Raw genomic sequence first — 14,195 nt, 5'->3', positions numbered from 1 at the left:
CCCTCATGACCTTCAGGTTGAGAAACACTGGTCTACTGTAATACCATCCTGGGATTTCTTGCAGAGGTAAAAGGAGCTGTCCAAGGTATACTATATCCTGTTTTCAAAATAGATTCAGTACATAGGAAAGCTCCTTTAATACCCAGAGTAGATATAGACAAGACAGAGGTACTCCTGGTCAGTCGAAAGGCCGAACAGGGCATAGGGTTACAGCCTGTGCTTGACTGGGTTACACTCCCCCTGAAGGCGCAGGTTTGCAGCTTGGGAGTGATCCTGGACTCATCGCTGAGCCTGGAACCCCAGGTCTCAACGGTGGTCAGGGGAGCTTTTGCACAATTAAAGCTTGTGCGCCAGCTGCACCCATACCTTGGGAAGTCTGACTTGGCCACGGTGGTCCACACTCTGGTTACATCCCGTCTAGACTACTGCAATGCTCTCTACGTGGGGTTGCCTCTGAAGACTGCCCGGAAGCTTCAATTAGTCCAACGAGCGGTAGCCAGATTGCTAACAGGAGCGGGGTACAGAGACCATATGACCCCTCTGTTACGCCAGCTCCACTGGCTGCCGATTAGCTTCCGTGCACAATTCAAAGTGCTGGTTTTGACATATAAAGCCCTAAACGACTCCGGCCCAGTTTACCTATCCGAACGGATTCTCCCCTATGAACCATCAAGGTTATTAAGATCTTCCGGGGGGAGGGCACTGCTCTCGGTCCCACCACCCTCGCAATCGTGAGGATGATGTTTTTTATTGTACTTTATTGTACTATTTTAATCTGTAATCACGTTTGGTGGGGACGAGGGACAGGGCCTTCTCGGTGGTGGCTCCCCGGCTTTGGAACTCCCTCCCACTAGAGATTAGATCTGCTCCCTCCCTCCTGACTTTCAGGAAACTACTAAAGACCTGGCTCTGGAATGTGGCATTCGAGGACTGAATCTATAACCTTCATCCACAAGGAAGGAGGATGATGAACTGTGACTATGATTATGACTATGACTGTGACTGTATTGACGACTTGGCTTGGGTAATTGTGAGGATGATGTTTTTTATTGTACTTTATTGTACTATTTTAATCTGTAATGATGTTGCACTCTGTTGTACTTGTATTTGCATATATGTTGTAAACCAACCTGAGTCCCTCCAAATAAATATGCAAACCACCAGCTTCCAAGGCACGGGGCTGCAATCTGGCTCTCAATTTTTTTCAGCAAGTTACTGAGTGTGGAAGATGTGTCATATATTATGACATTAACTGTGAAAAGATACCTTTGTAATACAGTCAAACTTACTGATTTGTTGGGGTTAGCAGTGCAGGAGGCCTGCAAATGTGAGAAATTCTTACTTATTTAGATGGGTTTGCTTTCTTTTTAAAAAATCTGCTATTCCTGGCAATTGGGGCTGCTGGGAGCTGAAATCTGGAAGGCCAAGCATTCTCCGTGCCCATCTGCTCAAGTGAACAGATGAGACCTGACTGCTTTCTGTAAGCACAATGGCTTATAATGATCAGGATTGGAGGAGATCCGTGCCATTGAAATGCACCTGGCGCCTTTTGAGCCGTGTCGTAAACCATTTACTGGTATTTTTAAACATTTACAACAGACTTCACTTATTTGCAGGCGGGCGCTTTATTAGATTGCTTCTGCTTGAGTATTGCTGAAGAGATGTCTCCTGACACAAAAAATATACAATCTGATGCTATATATTGTGACTGCTCCAGGTTGAGTTGTGTCAACAGCGCATCAATAACAATCTTCTTTTACTTGTGGCTCCCGAATGTTAAAAGAAATACAATGAACGCCGAAGTGTGTATATCCTCAGCCAGATATTGCTACCTCTCTGCTCTTTTCTTGATTTTCTCCAGTTGATTTGAGCACGGCGCTGCCTTTTGTTTTTGTATCAGCTCCACAGTTAGCAATTCATCAATTCCCATTCTCTTTGCCACAAACAACGAGTCAAAGTGGAAACACCAGGCATTTTCCGTATCGAAACAAGAAGCAACACAACAGGTAGCCCCACCATCCAATCAGACTTATTTACTTTATTTTACCAGAAGCATTTTAATCCTTTCTTGGTCATCAGAGTAGTGACTAAATAGTAATATGACACAATCATGAGATAAAGATGAATGCAGTATGCATTGTTGTTTTGAATTTTATGCCAGTTGCTTGAGAGTTCTGGTTGCTTGAGAGGTCCGCTTAACTTAGAGTCTATTCACATTATGCCACTGAAATGGAAATCACTATACATTGCTGTCTTCATTGCTGAGTAAGGACTTGAATCCAGATCTTGCAAGTCTCCATCCCATATGCTTCTTCTTCTTCTTCTTCTTCTTCTTCTTCTTCTTCTTCTTCTTCTTCTTCTTCTTCTTTATTTGTCATGTCAGGAGCAACTTGAGAAACTGCAAGTCGCTTCTGGTGTGAGAGAATTGGCCGTCTGCAAGGACGTTGCCCAGGGGACGCCCAGATGATTTGATGTTTTTATCATCCTTGTGGGAGGCTTCTCTCATGTCCCCATATGAGGAGCTGGAGCTGATAGAAGGAGTTAATCCGCCTCTCCCTGGATTCTCCGGAGTCTCAGCAAGAGAAGATAAGCAGATGTGAAGAGGCTTTCGTTTTGACTAGTTCCTGAATTGTAGCTCGTTGTAGTAAGACGTGTCTGTTGAATGTTCTTAGTAAACTTAGTTTCTTTTGTAACTCAAAGCTGAGTTGCAGAGTCCTTATTTTGCAACTCAGTGTCTTCTGATCTAGCGTTCCTTCTGCTGGGCATTGTCTGACTCTGACTCTGACAGATCTGGCACAGGGGTTTAACCCACTGCACCACCAGAGGCTCCATCCCATATGCTAACCACTATATAACACCCCCCCCCCCCCCACATACACATTTGTCCAAGCACCCAGAGCAGGAACACAGGGTTAATCTCCTTACTCCTTCGGGTGGTTGACACAATCACCTAGTGTCCACTCTTCCTGGTCAACAACGAACTCTTGCACCTAACAGTGAATTAATCTCCAGCCAGTCCAAAAGGTCACTGTGCTTTGGCTCTCCCTGAGAACCCATTAAGATGTTTCAGCACCCATTGTTCCCCCAGCACAGACCACTTGTCAGATCCCAACTGAAAGGATTGAACCCATTAAAGACCATCAACCCTGAACCCTACCAGCATGCCTTTCCCCAACACCCAAAGAAGCAAACATATTTTAAAAATAGCCACAAGTTTCAAACTGAGCAATGAATTCCCACCAGACAAGGAAACCTATCGCCTGCAGCAGCAAATGAGACATCTCCACCAACAAGCTTGCAACTTGCACCAGTCAGCACCCAGAATTTGAATAGCAGTCAAGAGACTATAAATGATTCTGTATGAATCCATTGCTTTATGTCTGATTTGTGAGTGCATTTTTTTCGACATCCACTTTTGATCAAAGTGAATAAAGCCTCTGATCCTTATCTTCAATCTGTTTATGTCCAATTTAATCCTTCGGAATCTAAACACAACGGGACCCTGAACCTTTGAATCTTGCGGAGCTGAAATCACATATCGGGACTGACCTTCCATATCTAAGACAAACAAGTGACTTTTATTCTAGCTTCAGGCCCATGACGTTTTGTTTTCAGTTTAGCCCCTTGCATATATTCTCTTACATTTCCAAAGTTCAGGAAAACTTACTAAAAGAGGATGTTCCTATTTAGTTTTTTTTTCCTATTTGCTTCAGGGTACAGCATGTGCTTTTAATCCCTGAACACATTCTGTTCTACAAAAGCTTTCCTGCTCGCAATAGAAGCTTGAAATGAAAGCATTTTGCTCTTTCATTTTCTCTTTTCCAGGAAGGCAATTACTATTATTTCTTTCCCCCACCCCACTTCTCTAATTCCACTTTCTGCACCCTCCCTTTTCTCTCTCATTCACATAGCTTTTTCAACAGTAAAGAGATTGATTTCCCCCTCTATGGAACATAACTGTGTTGTCAATGGACGGGACTGGCCTTTTGCATTTTTGTGAGTTTAATGTAGTGCTGCCAAGATTGCATCTGCATTGGAGAATGAAAGCAGTTTGGCATCACTTAACTGCCCTGACTGAATGCTAGGGTACAGCTGTAATGTATGGGGGACATGAGAGAAGTCTCCCCACCGGACTGCAACACATCCGGACATCCCCTGGGCAATATCTTTGTAGACAGCTGATTCTCTCACACCAGAAGCGACCAGAAGCAACTTGCAACACGCAAACTGAATGCTTTGAAATCCTGAGAGTTGTGGTTTGGTGATGCCCAAGCATTATTTATTTATTTATTTATTCCGGTTTCTGCTACCCTGCCCTTCTCACCCCGAAGGGGACTCAGGGCGGCTTACAAAGGCACAATTCGATGCCAGCATCACATAACAGTAGTAAAAACAAATTAACATCAATTAACAGTTAAACAGTTAAACAACAATTCCTGCATTACAACCATAAAACCAATAAAATCAATAAAACAATATAAACCCAATTACTCCTCATTGACAGTCAGCATTCGCTATCTCATAGTCCAAATTCCAATTCCACATTGTCAGTCCTGTCAGTCCTAATCGTCTGAATGTCGTTATCTAGTTGTCAGATTGCCCAAAGGCCTGGTCCCACAACCACGTCTTTACTTTCCTCCTGAAGGAGAGGAGGGATGTTGATGCCCTAATTTCTCCCAGGAGTGAGTTCCACAGGTGAGGGGCCACCACTGAGAAGGCCCTGCTCCTCGTCCCCACCAACCTCACTTGTGATAGCGGTGGGGTCGAGAGCAGGGCCTCCCCAGATGATTTCAAACTCCGGGGTGGGACATAGAGGGAGATACGTTCGGACAGATACACTGGACTGGAACCGTACAGGGTTTTGTAGGTCAAAACCAGCACCTTCTTTGGCAGAGAAGGCTGATGACCTTGTAAAAGTTCATTATTCCATAGCATTAAGCCATTTCAGTTAGTGGTATCAAACTGCATTCGTTCTATAGCAGGCAAGGGCAATCTTTCTAACTTGGGGTTCACACACTAGCACTCCCTGCTAAGAGGAGGAAGGAAAGAGAGAAGGAAGGAAGGACGAAAGTGAGGAAAGGACGGATGGAAGAAGAAAGAGAGAGAGAGATGAAAGGAGGGAGGAAAGAGAGAAAGAAGGAAAGATAAAGGGGAAGGAAGAATGAAAGGGTGGAAGGGAAGGATGGAAGGGAAGAAGGAAGGGAAAAAGAAAAGAACAATTGAAAGAGAGAAGGAAGGAAAGACAAAAGAGAAGGAAGAAAAGAGAGAGAGAGAAGGAGGGAAGAAAATGGGAAGGAAGGAAAGACAAAAGGGAAGGAAGGGTGGAAGGAAGGGAGGAAGAGAAGGGTAGAAGGAAGAAAGGGAAGGATAAATGAAAGAGAGAAGAAAGGAAAGACAAACGGGAAGGAAGAAAAGAGAAAGAGGGAGAGAGGGAAGGAAGGCAGAAAATGGGAAGGAAGGAAAGACAAAAGGGAAGGGTGGAAGCAAGGGAGGAAGAGAAGGGTAGAAGGAAGAAAGGGAAGGATAAATGAAAGAGAGAAGGAAGGAAAGACAAACGGGAAGGAAGAAAAGAGAAAGAGGGAGAGAGGGAAGGAGGGCAGAAAATGGGAAGGAAGGAAAGACAAAAGGGAAGGAAGGGTGGGAGGGAAGGGTGGAAGGAAGGAAGGGGAGGATAAAGGAAAGAGAGAAAGAAGGAAAGACAAAAGAGAAGGAAGGAATGAAGGAGAAAGAGGGAGAGAGGGAAGAAAGGAGAAAATGGAAGGAGAAAGAGGGAGGGAAGGAAAGAGAGGAGGAAGGAAGGAAGGAAGGAAGGAAGGAAGGAAGGAGAAAAGGAGAGAGGGAAGGAGGAAAGTGTGGAAGGGAAGGAGGGAGAAAGGGAGGGAAGGAGGACGGAAAGAGAGAAGGAAGGATAGGATAGTGAGAGGAAGGAGGGCCTGAGAAAGGAGCCCAAGGGTTGCATCCAGCCCCTGGGCCTGGGATTGCCCATACCTATTCTATAATGTAGGGTGCACCCCAAGTCTCTCTGTTTCTTGTTCTTTCTCAGTGGGCTCTGCCAAATGTATCAGAAGTTTGCGATATTTGTTGCTGAAAAAATCTGATAACATTTGTGTGGTCTTGGGCTGCGTTCAAGTATTTTTCAGCACTAGCAGCAACATTTTATTCCTACTCTAAAATGGGTTTCATTTTTAATATCTTGAAGAATTAATGCAGTTTGTCGCAGCATTGCCCAAACATGAATCAAGGAACATTAAAGGCACTGCAGACTACTTCAACCAGAGAAGTCAGCCATAGCAGAGCACCTGAGGAACCAGCCTGGACACAGCATATTATTTGAGAACACAGAAATGCTGGACCACTCCAACAACCACCGTGTCAGACTACACAGAAAAGCCGTTGAAATCCACAAGCATGTGGACAATTTCAACAGAAAGGAGGAAACCATGAAAATGAACAAAATCTGGCTACCAGTATTAAAAAACTCTAAAATTAAAATAGCAAAACAGCAGAGGGAAAACAATCAGGGACATCTAATCACCTCTCAACAAAAGATTGCTCCAGGCTCTGCCAGGCTATCAAATGCTAATCAAGGTCAGTTGAAACATTCACACCTAGCTCCAGCAGACAAGGGTCCTTTGTCCCACCCTGGTCTTTCCACAGATATATAAATCCTTTTTCCTAGTTCCAACAGACCTCACTACCTCTGAGGATGCTTGCCATAAAAGCAGGCGAAATATCAGGAGAGAATGCCTCTAGAACATGGCCATATAGCCCCAAAAAACCCTACAACAACCCAAGGAAGAAACTGTTTGCAACAGTTGACACATAGAAGGAAATAGATTTGCATTATTTGTTGTTCTTTTATAAAAGATTATTTGTGTGTGTGATCTAATTCATATTATTTTTAGTTCTTTATTCTCCTTGTATTTTCCCTTGTTGCATTCTCTTTTTCTGTGTGAATGTCTTGCAACTTTAGTATCTCTTGTTGTCCTTTTTTGTATCTTTTCTTGTACTTTGCTACATCTGGATCTAAATCTTAGGAAAGCTTAGGCTGTCAATTTCTTAAAATGGCTCCTTGAGTGCATCTACACATTGTAGAATTAATGCACTTTGATACCACTTTTTAAACGCCAGGGCTCAATGCTATATAATCCTAGGATTTGTAGTTTGGCACTTTTAGTACCTTGCAGAACTGCAACTCTCAATTTCCCATAACATTGAGCCATGGTAGTTCATAGAATCATAGATTTGGAAGAGACCTCATGGGCCATCTAGTCCAACCCCATTCTGCCAAGAAGGAGGAAAATCGCATTCAAAGCACCCCTGACAGATGGCCATCCAGCCTCTATTTAAAAGCTTCCAAAGAAGGAGCCTCCACCACACTCCGGGGCAGAGAGTTCCACTGCTGAACATCTCTCACAGTCAGGAAGTTCTTCCTCATGTTCAGGTGGAATCTCCTTTCTTGTGGTTTGAAGCCATTGTTCCGTGTCCTAGTCTCCAGGGAAGGAGAAAACAAGCTTGCTTCCTCCTCCCTGTGACTTCCTCTCACATATTTATACATGGCTATCATATCCCCCCTGGGAGCCCCCGGTGGCGCAGTGGGTTAAAGCACTGAGCTTCTGAGCTTGTTGATCGAAAGGTCGCAGGTTTGATTCCCGGGAGTGGCGTGAGCTTCCGCTGTCAGCCCTAGCTTCTGCCAACCTAGCAGTTCGAAAACATGCAAATGTGAGTAGATCAATAGGTACCGCTCCGGCGGGAAGGTAACGGCACTCCATGCAGTCATGCCGGCCACATGACCTTGGAGGTGTCTACGGACAACGCCAACTCTTCAGCTTAGAAATGGAGATGAGCACCACACCCCAGAGTCAGACATGACTGGACTTAATGTCAGGGAACAACCTTTACCTTTACCTATCATATCCCCTCTCAGCCTTCTCTTCTTCAGGCTAAACATGCTCAGCTCTTTAAGTCGCTCTTCATAGGGCTTGTTCTCCAGACCCTTGATCATTTTAGTCGCCCTCCTCTGGACACATTCCAGCTTGTCAATATCTCCCTTCAATTGTGGTGCCAGAGAGTTCCACTGTTGAACAGCTCTATTAAAGTGGTCTCAAATTGCATTAATCCTACAGTGTAGATATACCTCTTGGATATTGCACGTTGAAATTAGAATAACTAAAAAAATTAATTGCAAACTGAGAATTTTAGGATATGAACTTTAGAATATGTCCTCTCTTCCCTTGCTATTTAAGTGCTTCGAGGCATGTGCTTTATTTAAAAAAGAAAGAAAGCACAGAGAGGAGAAAACAAATGGGAAAAGCCTCTCTGCTGGGTCTAGAACTACAGGTCCCACAATGCACTTCGCACTTCCGCATAGACCTCTCTTTTATGATTGGCTGAGCGTTTCCATCGCTTGTCATGTGCTGGGAAGTGGAGAAAAAAAGGTTTTGCATTATGGCTCAGTTTGCAAGAGCTCTTGCATGGGATTCTTCTTTCTGAGGCTGACCACGAATGTAAAGTGAATTGGAGGGATCAGAAGCAGATTTTCCAAAGGACATCCTGGGTGAGTTGGAGGACAGAGACATTTGTGCAGGGTTGCAATTCGAATCTGTGCAAAAAGCAGCTCTGGAAGCTGGAGCAGAGCATTGGGACTTTCCCTTGCTCTGATTAATACTATTACAAGTTGAGTATCCTTTGCTGCAAAACCCTAAATTGCAAATGTCATTGTATGGGATAGTAACATTCCACACTGCCATGTCATGCAGTTTCAAGCTGCATTATATGGTCAGTGTAGACTCCTATGATGCAGTTCAGTGCAATAAAACTTGTATAATACTTGTATAATACGGGGAGTGGGGTGAGCTCCCGCTGTTAGCCCCAGCTTCTGCCAACCTAGCAGTTCAAAAACATGCAAATGTGAGTAGATCAATAGGTACCGCTCCGGAGGGAAGGTTTTTTTGTTTTGTTTTTTGTTTTGTCGTGTCAGGAGCGACTTGAGAAACTGCAAGTCGCTCCTGGTGTGAGAGAATTGGCCGTCTGCAAGGACGTTGCCCAGGGGACGTCCAGATGATTTAATGTTTTTATCATCCTTGTGGGAGGCTTCTCTCATGTCCCCGCATGAGGAGCTGGAGCTGATAGAGGGAGCTCATCTGCCTCTTCCTGGATTCTAACCTGCAACCTGTCGGTCTTCAGTCCTGCCGGCACAGGGGTTTAACCCACTGCGCCACTGCGGGCTCCTTGGGGAGTGGGGTGAGCTCCTGCTGTTAGCCCCAGCTTCTGCCAACCTAGCAGTTCAAAAACATGCAAATGTGAGTAGATCAATAGGTACAGCTCTGGCGGGAAGGTAATGGCACTCCATGACCTTGGAGGTGTCTAAGGACAACGCCGGCTCTTCGGCTTAAGAAATGGAGATGAGCACCAACACCCAGAGTCGAACACGACTAGACTTTATATCAGTGAAAAAGTTTTACCTTTACCTAAATACACTTCAATGCAGCATAGATGTGGCCTGAGATATTGGCTCCTTTGGTTTCTGATGGTCTAATGTATCTGCTAACTTTGTCTGCATCTGCACTGTAGAGTTGATGGAATTCAATACCACCTGAACTCTAGCAGCCCAATGCTATGGGATCCTGGGAGTTGTAGTTTTATAAAGCCTTTAGCAATCTCTGCCCAAGTGTGTGAGTACCTCAGCAAATTACAATTCCCAGGATTCGCTAGCACTTTGCCATAACAGTCAAAGTGGTAGTAAAGCTTAGATCATAGAATCATAGAATCAAAGAGTTGGAAGAGACCTCATGGGCCATCCAGTCCAACCCCCTGCCAAGAAGCAGGAATATTGCATTCAAATCACCCCTGACAGATGGCCATCCAGCCTCTGCTTAAAAGCTTCCAAAGAAGGAGCCTCCACCACACTCCGGGGCAGAGAGTTCCACTGCTGAACGGCTCTCACAGTCAGGAAGTTCTTCCTAATGTTCAGATGGAATCTCCTCTCTTGTAGTTTGAAGGTTTTTAAAGGTTTTTCTCTGGCATTAAGCTGAGTCGTGTGCAACTCTGGGGGTTGGTGCTCATCTCCATTTCTAAGCCGAAGAGCTGGCGTTGTCCATAGACATCTCCACGGTCATGTGGCTGGAATGACTGCAAGGAGCGCTGTTAGCTTCCCAGCGGAGTGTTACCTATTTGATCCACTCACATTTGCATGTTTTCGAACTGCTAGGTTGGCAGAAGCTGGGTCTAACAGCAGGAGCTCACACTGCTCCCTGGATTCATACCTGCGATCTTTTGGTCAGCAAGTTCAGCAGCTCAGCGCTTTATCCCACTGCGACACCGGGGGTATCAAAGTGGTATCAAACTGCTTTTATTTATTTATCGTATCAGAAGCAAACCAAGGGTACAGTTGTAATGTAATGTAAAAAACTTGGCATAATACTAAATGTCCTTTGGACATTTAATCAACTACCAAGCTTGCAAACTTTGTGTTTTGTTTGTTAAAAATGCAATACAACTATTTGGTTTGCTCCTGACACGATAAATAACTAACTAAATAAATCCACAGATTTTGGTATCCAAAGGGTCTCTTGGATACTCCTGAGGCCCACTGTACATCCATATTTGGATATCACCAATTTAACTTCCACTTTCTATATTCTTGCCTTTGTCTCTCCTTGCAGGAGATGCGGTTTGGAGTAAAGCTTTGACTCAGGATGTTTGCAGCACAGTGCATGCGCCTGGTGCTTCGTCGCTGTTCCTCTGCTCCACGTCCTAAGCCTGCTGTGGCTCACAAGTTGCTCCGTGTCCAGGAAGCTCTGGAAGTCCAGAACCCAACTGGGAATGACATTAAAGTCCAGGTGGGTCTATCAAACACAGAAAGGAGTGTTCCAGGGTCCTGATCTCCTCAGTTTCCAGGCCAGCTCAGGCTTAGTGAGGCTTTAAAATAAAATGTAGAGTGCATCTATACTGTAGGAATGCATTTTGACTGCTGCAGAATCATGGGAGTTGTAGATTTAAAACTGATTTGCCTTTGTGTATTTGTGTTCATTGTGTTTCAAAGACATTGAGTGTTTACCTGTGTCTGTATATATACTGCAATCTGAAAGGGGACACAAGAGGAGACATGTATAAATATGTGAAAGGGTGTCATAAGGAAGAGGGAGTGGGCTTGTTCTCCAAACTGTGGTCAGTTTCCAATGGAAGTCAACCATAGCGCCATGGTGGAAGACCTAGAACTTCCTAGAGACGTGTTCTTTCAGGTTAGAAATATAGTAACTTCTTTCTTTTCACTTTCATGGTGATCTAGTGCCCCTAACACTCAGTGAATATGGGGTGGTGACTGTAGCATGTCCAATCCCTGGCTTTCTGCTACAGGATTGTATCTCAACCCCTCTTCAATGTAGTCATTTCTCTCTTCCAGGGCTGGGTGCGTTCTGTCCGGTCCCAGAAAGAAATCCTGTTTGTGCACATCAATGACGGCTCCTCTTTGGAAAGTCTCCAAGTGGTTGCAGACCCAAGGCTGGAATCCAGGTGGGTAAATCATATTAAAGTAAAGTTTGGCTATACAAGATTTGGGCTGTCTTTTTCACTTTTCCTTTTTATATGTGGAAGTGGGTCAAGGCAATCAGATGAAAAATTAGTCTTGGGCCCCTTCTACACTGCCACATATTTATTTATTTATTTATTTATTTATTTATTTGGAAGGTTTCTATACCGGCCTTCTCACCTCAACCGAGGGACTCAGGTCGGTTTACAGCATATATGCAATTACAAAGTATACAAATACAACCGGGTGCAACATCATTAAGAATTAAAAACAACACAATAAAATACAATAAAACATCATCATTACAATTACCCAGGCCAAAACGTCAATACAGTCGTAGTCACAGTTCATTAAAGATTCAGTCCTCAAAAGCCACATTACAGAGCCAGGTCCTTAGTAATTTCCTGAAAGTCAGGAGGGAGGGGGCAGATCGGATCTCTAGTGGAAGGGAGTTCCAGAGCCGGGGAGCCACCACTGAGAAGTCCTGTCTCTCGTCCCCACCAAGCGTGACTGTGAGGGTGGTGGGACCGAGAGCAGCCCCCCCCCCCCAGAAGATCTTAATAGCCTTGATGGCTCATAGGGGAGAATCCGTTCGGAGAGATAAACAGGGCCAGAGTCATTTAGGGCTTTGTAGGTCAAAACCAGCACTTTGAATTGTGCTCGGAAGCTAATCGGCAGCCAGTGGAGCTGGCGTAACAGAGGGGTTGTATGCTCCCTGTACCCAGCCCCCGTTAGAAATCTGGCTGCCGAGCGTTGGACTAGCTGCAGCTTCCGGGCAGTCTTCAGAGGCAGCCCCACGTAGAGAGCGTTGCAGTAATCTAAGCGGGATGTAACCAAAGCGTGGACCACCGTGGGCAAGTCACATAATCCATATTATCTTCTTTGCACTGGATTATATGAGTCTACATTGCCATGTAATCCAGTTCAAAGCAGATCATCTGGATTTTATAGTGCAGTATAGAAGGGGACTTGATTAGTAGTTAGTAGAGCTGTGGCTAGTGTTACACATTTCTCCCGGTCCGACTCAAAATATATTCGTATTCATGCACACATGTGTAATTCTTTAAGAATAAGCACAACTATGCAACCTTATGTTGGTGTTGTTGTTGTTATATTTAATTATACCTTCTTTTTCTCTCTTGATCAAGACCCAAAGGAGCCCACAACATTAAAAAACAATGCATTTTGAAACCTACAACTTACAAATATTAAAATAGGATTATACCTCCAGTTCTTGGTGGTATGAGGATACCAAGTCATCTTGTCTCTCTCCTGAGGAATCTGTATAACAACCAAGTAGCAACAGAAAGAACAGATCATGGAACAACACACTGGTTCAAGATTGGGATAGAGCTATCTACCTTCACCCTCCCTATTGATATTATATGCAGAACACATCATGTGATGTTTAGGGCTTGATGAATCCAAGGCTGGAGTTAAAATTGCTGGATAAAACATTAACAACCTATGCAGATTATAGCTATTTACTTACTTACTTACTTACTTACTTACTGTATTTGTATAATAATAATAATCATCATCATCATCTTTATTTGTACCCCGCTACCATCTCCCCAAGGGACTAGGTGCAGCTTACATGAGGCCGAGCCCACAATACATTAATACAAGCAATAAACACAACAAAGTAAAAAAAGTAAAAACCTGGCTCTTCAAACAAGCTTTTGGGAATGCAGCATAGTAGATAAACATGGAACTAGGGGTATTTTTTAAGTAAGGTCCGTTTGAACATAAGTACACAAAGAAAGTTTATTTCAAAAAAGTAAATTTATTTTCAGAAAGTACATACTTCACTCTATTTTTCGACATAGTTGCCAAGTTTGTTCAAACACTTACCATACCTCTGAACCAATTTTAATATACCCTCTTCATAACAACTTGCCGCCTGCTCCGATAACCAAGAGTTCACTGCCGTCTGTAATCAAAGAAGGGCGACTGGAGCGGTCCTCATCATGGACGTTGTCACGGCCATCTTTGAATTGTCGTACTCACTTACGCACTTTGCTTTCACTCATAACAGTATCACCGTACACTTCACAAATCTGTCGATGAATTTCTGCAGCAGGCAGGTTCCTTGCTGACAAAAACCGTATCACTGAGCGAACCTCACATGCGGAGGGTGAGTTGATAGTCTTAAACATTTTTAAAGCACAGAACAGAACCGTACAGGTTAGCTACAGAGCGGAAACTGAGCACAGTTGTTCCCGAGGCATGCCGGTACACGACGCACGCACTCGTTGCGGTATGCGCGCGAACTACTAGTGTCTACAAAACAATGGACCTTACTTTAAAAATACCCCTTGTATGAAAGAGTGAATATGGAATGGCTAGACAATGCTACTGGAAAAATGAATTTAACAGGAAGACACTGGTGATTATATGTTTTTAATAGTTTTTTTGTGTGGATTTTTATAATGTTGTGCTAAATGTTTTTAATTGTATTTTATGACTATCGTGGCATCAAATTGCTGCCAATGTATAAGCTGCCTTGAGTTGCCTTCGGGCTGAGAAAGGCAAATAAATAAATAAACAACAAACCTCCAGTTATTAACACAAGCCAGTTATAATCAAATTAAAACAAATTAAAACTATTGAAACCATTACAGCACTCCCTGACTCATTCTTTAAAACTTTCTCTCAGTATAGG

General features: G+C 43.8%; 1 protein-coding gene across 1 annotated transcript in view; it reads left to right on the top strand.

The window, feature by feature from the left end:
- Positions 1–8,420: 8,420 nt before the first annotated feature.
- Positions 8,421–14,195, top strand: part of NARS2 (asparaginyl-tRNA synthetase 2, mitochondrial) — a 79,797-nt gene continuing 74,022 nt past the window's right edge. Inside the window, exons 1-3 of the mRNA XM_060771216.2 lie at positions 8,421–8,557; positions 10,665–10,841; positions 11,405–11,514. Of these exons, the coding sequence (XP_060627199.2) occupies positions 10,698–10,841; positions 11,405–11,514 (254 nt within the window). The 5' untranslated portion in view covers positions 8,421–8,557; positions 10,665–10,697. The remainder of the gene's footprint in view (positions 8,558–10,664; positions 10,842–11,404; positions 11,515–14,195) is intronic.

This window comes from Anolis sagrei, chromosome 3 (assembly GCF_037176765.1).
Source record: "Anolis sagrei isolate rAnoSag1 chromosome 3, rAnoSag1.mat, whole genome shotgun sequence".
In the NCBI taxonomy this organism is placed as follows: domain Eukaryota; kingdom Metazoa; phylum Chordata; class Lepidosauria; order Squamata; family Dactyloidae; genus Anolis; species Anolis sagrei.
The sequence above is the reverse complement of the archived record's forward strand: the minus strand, read 5'-3'. Positions and strand labels throughout refer to the sequence as shown.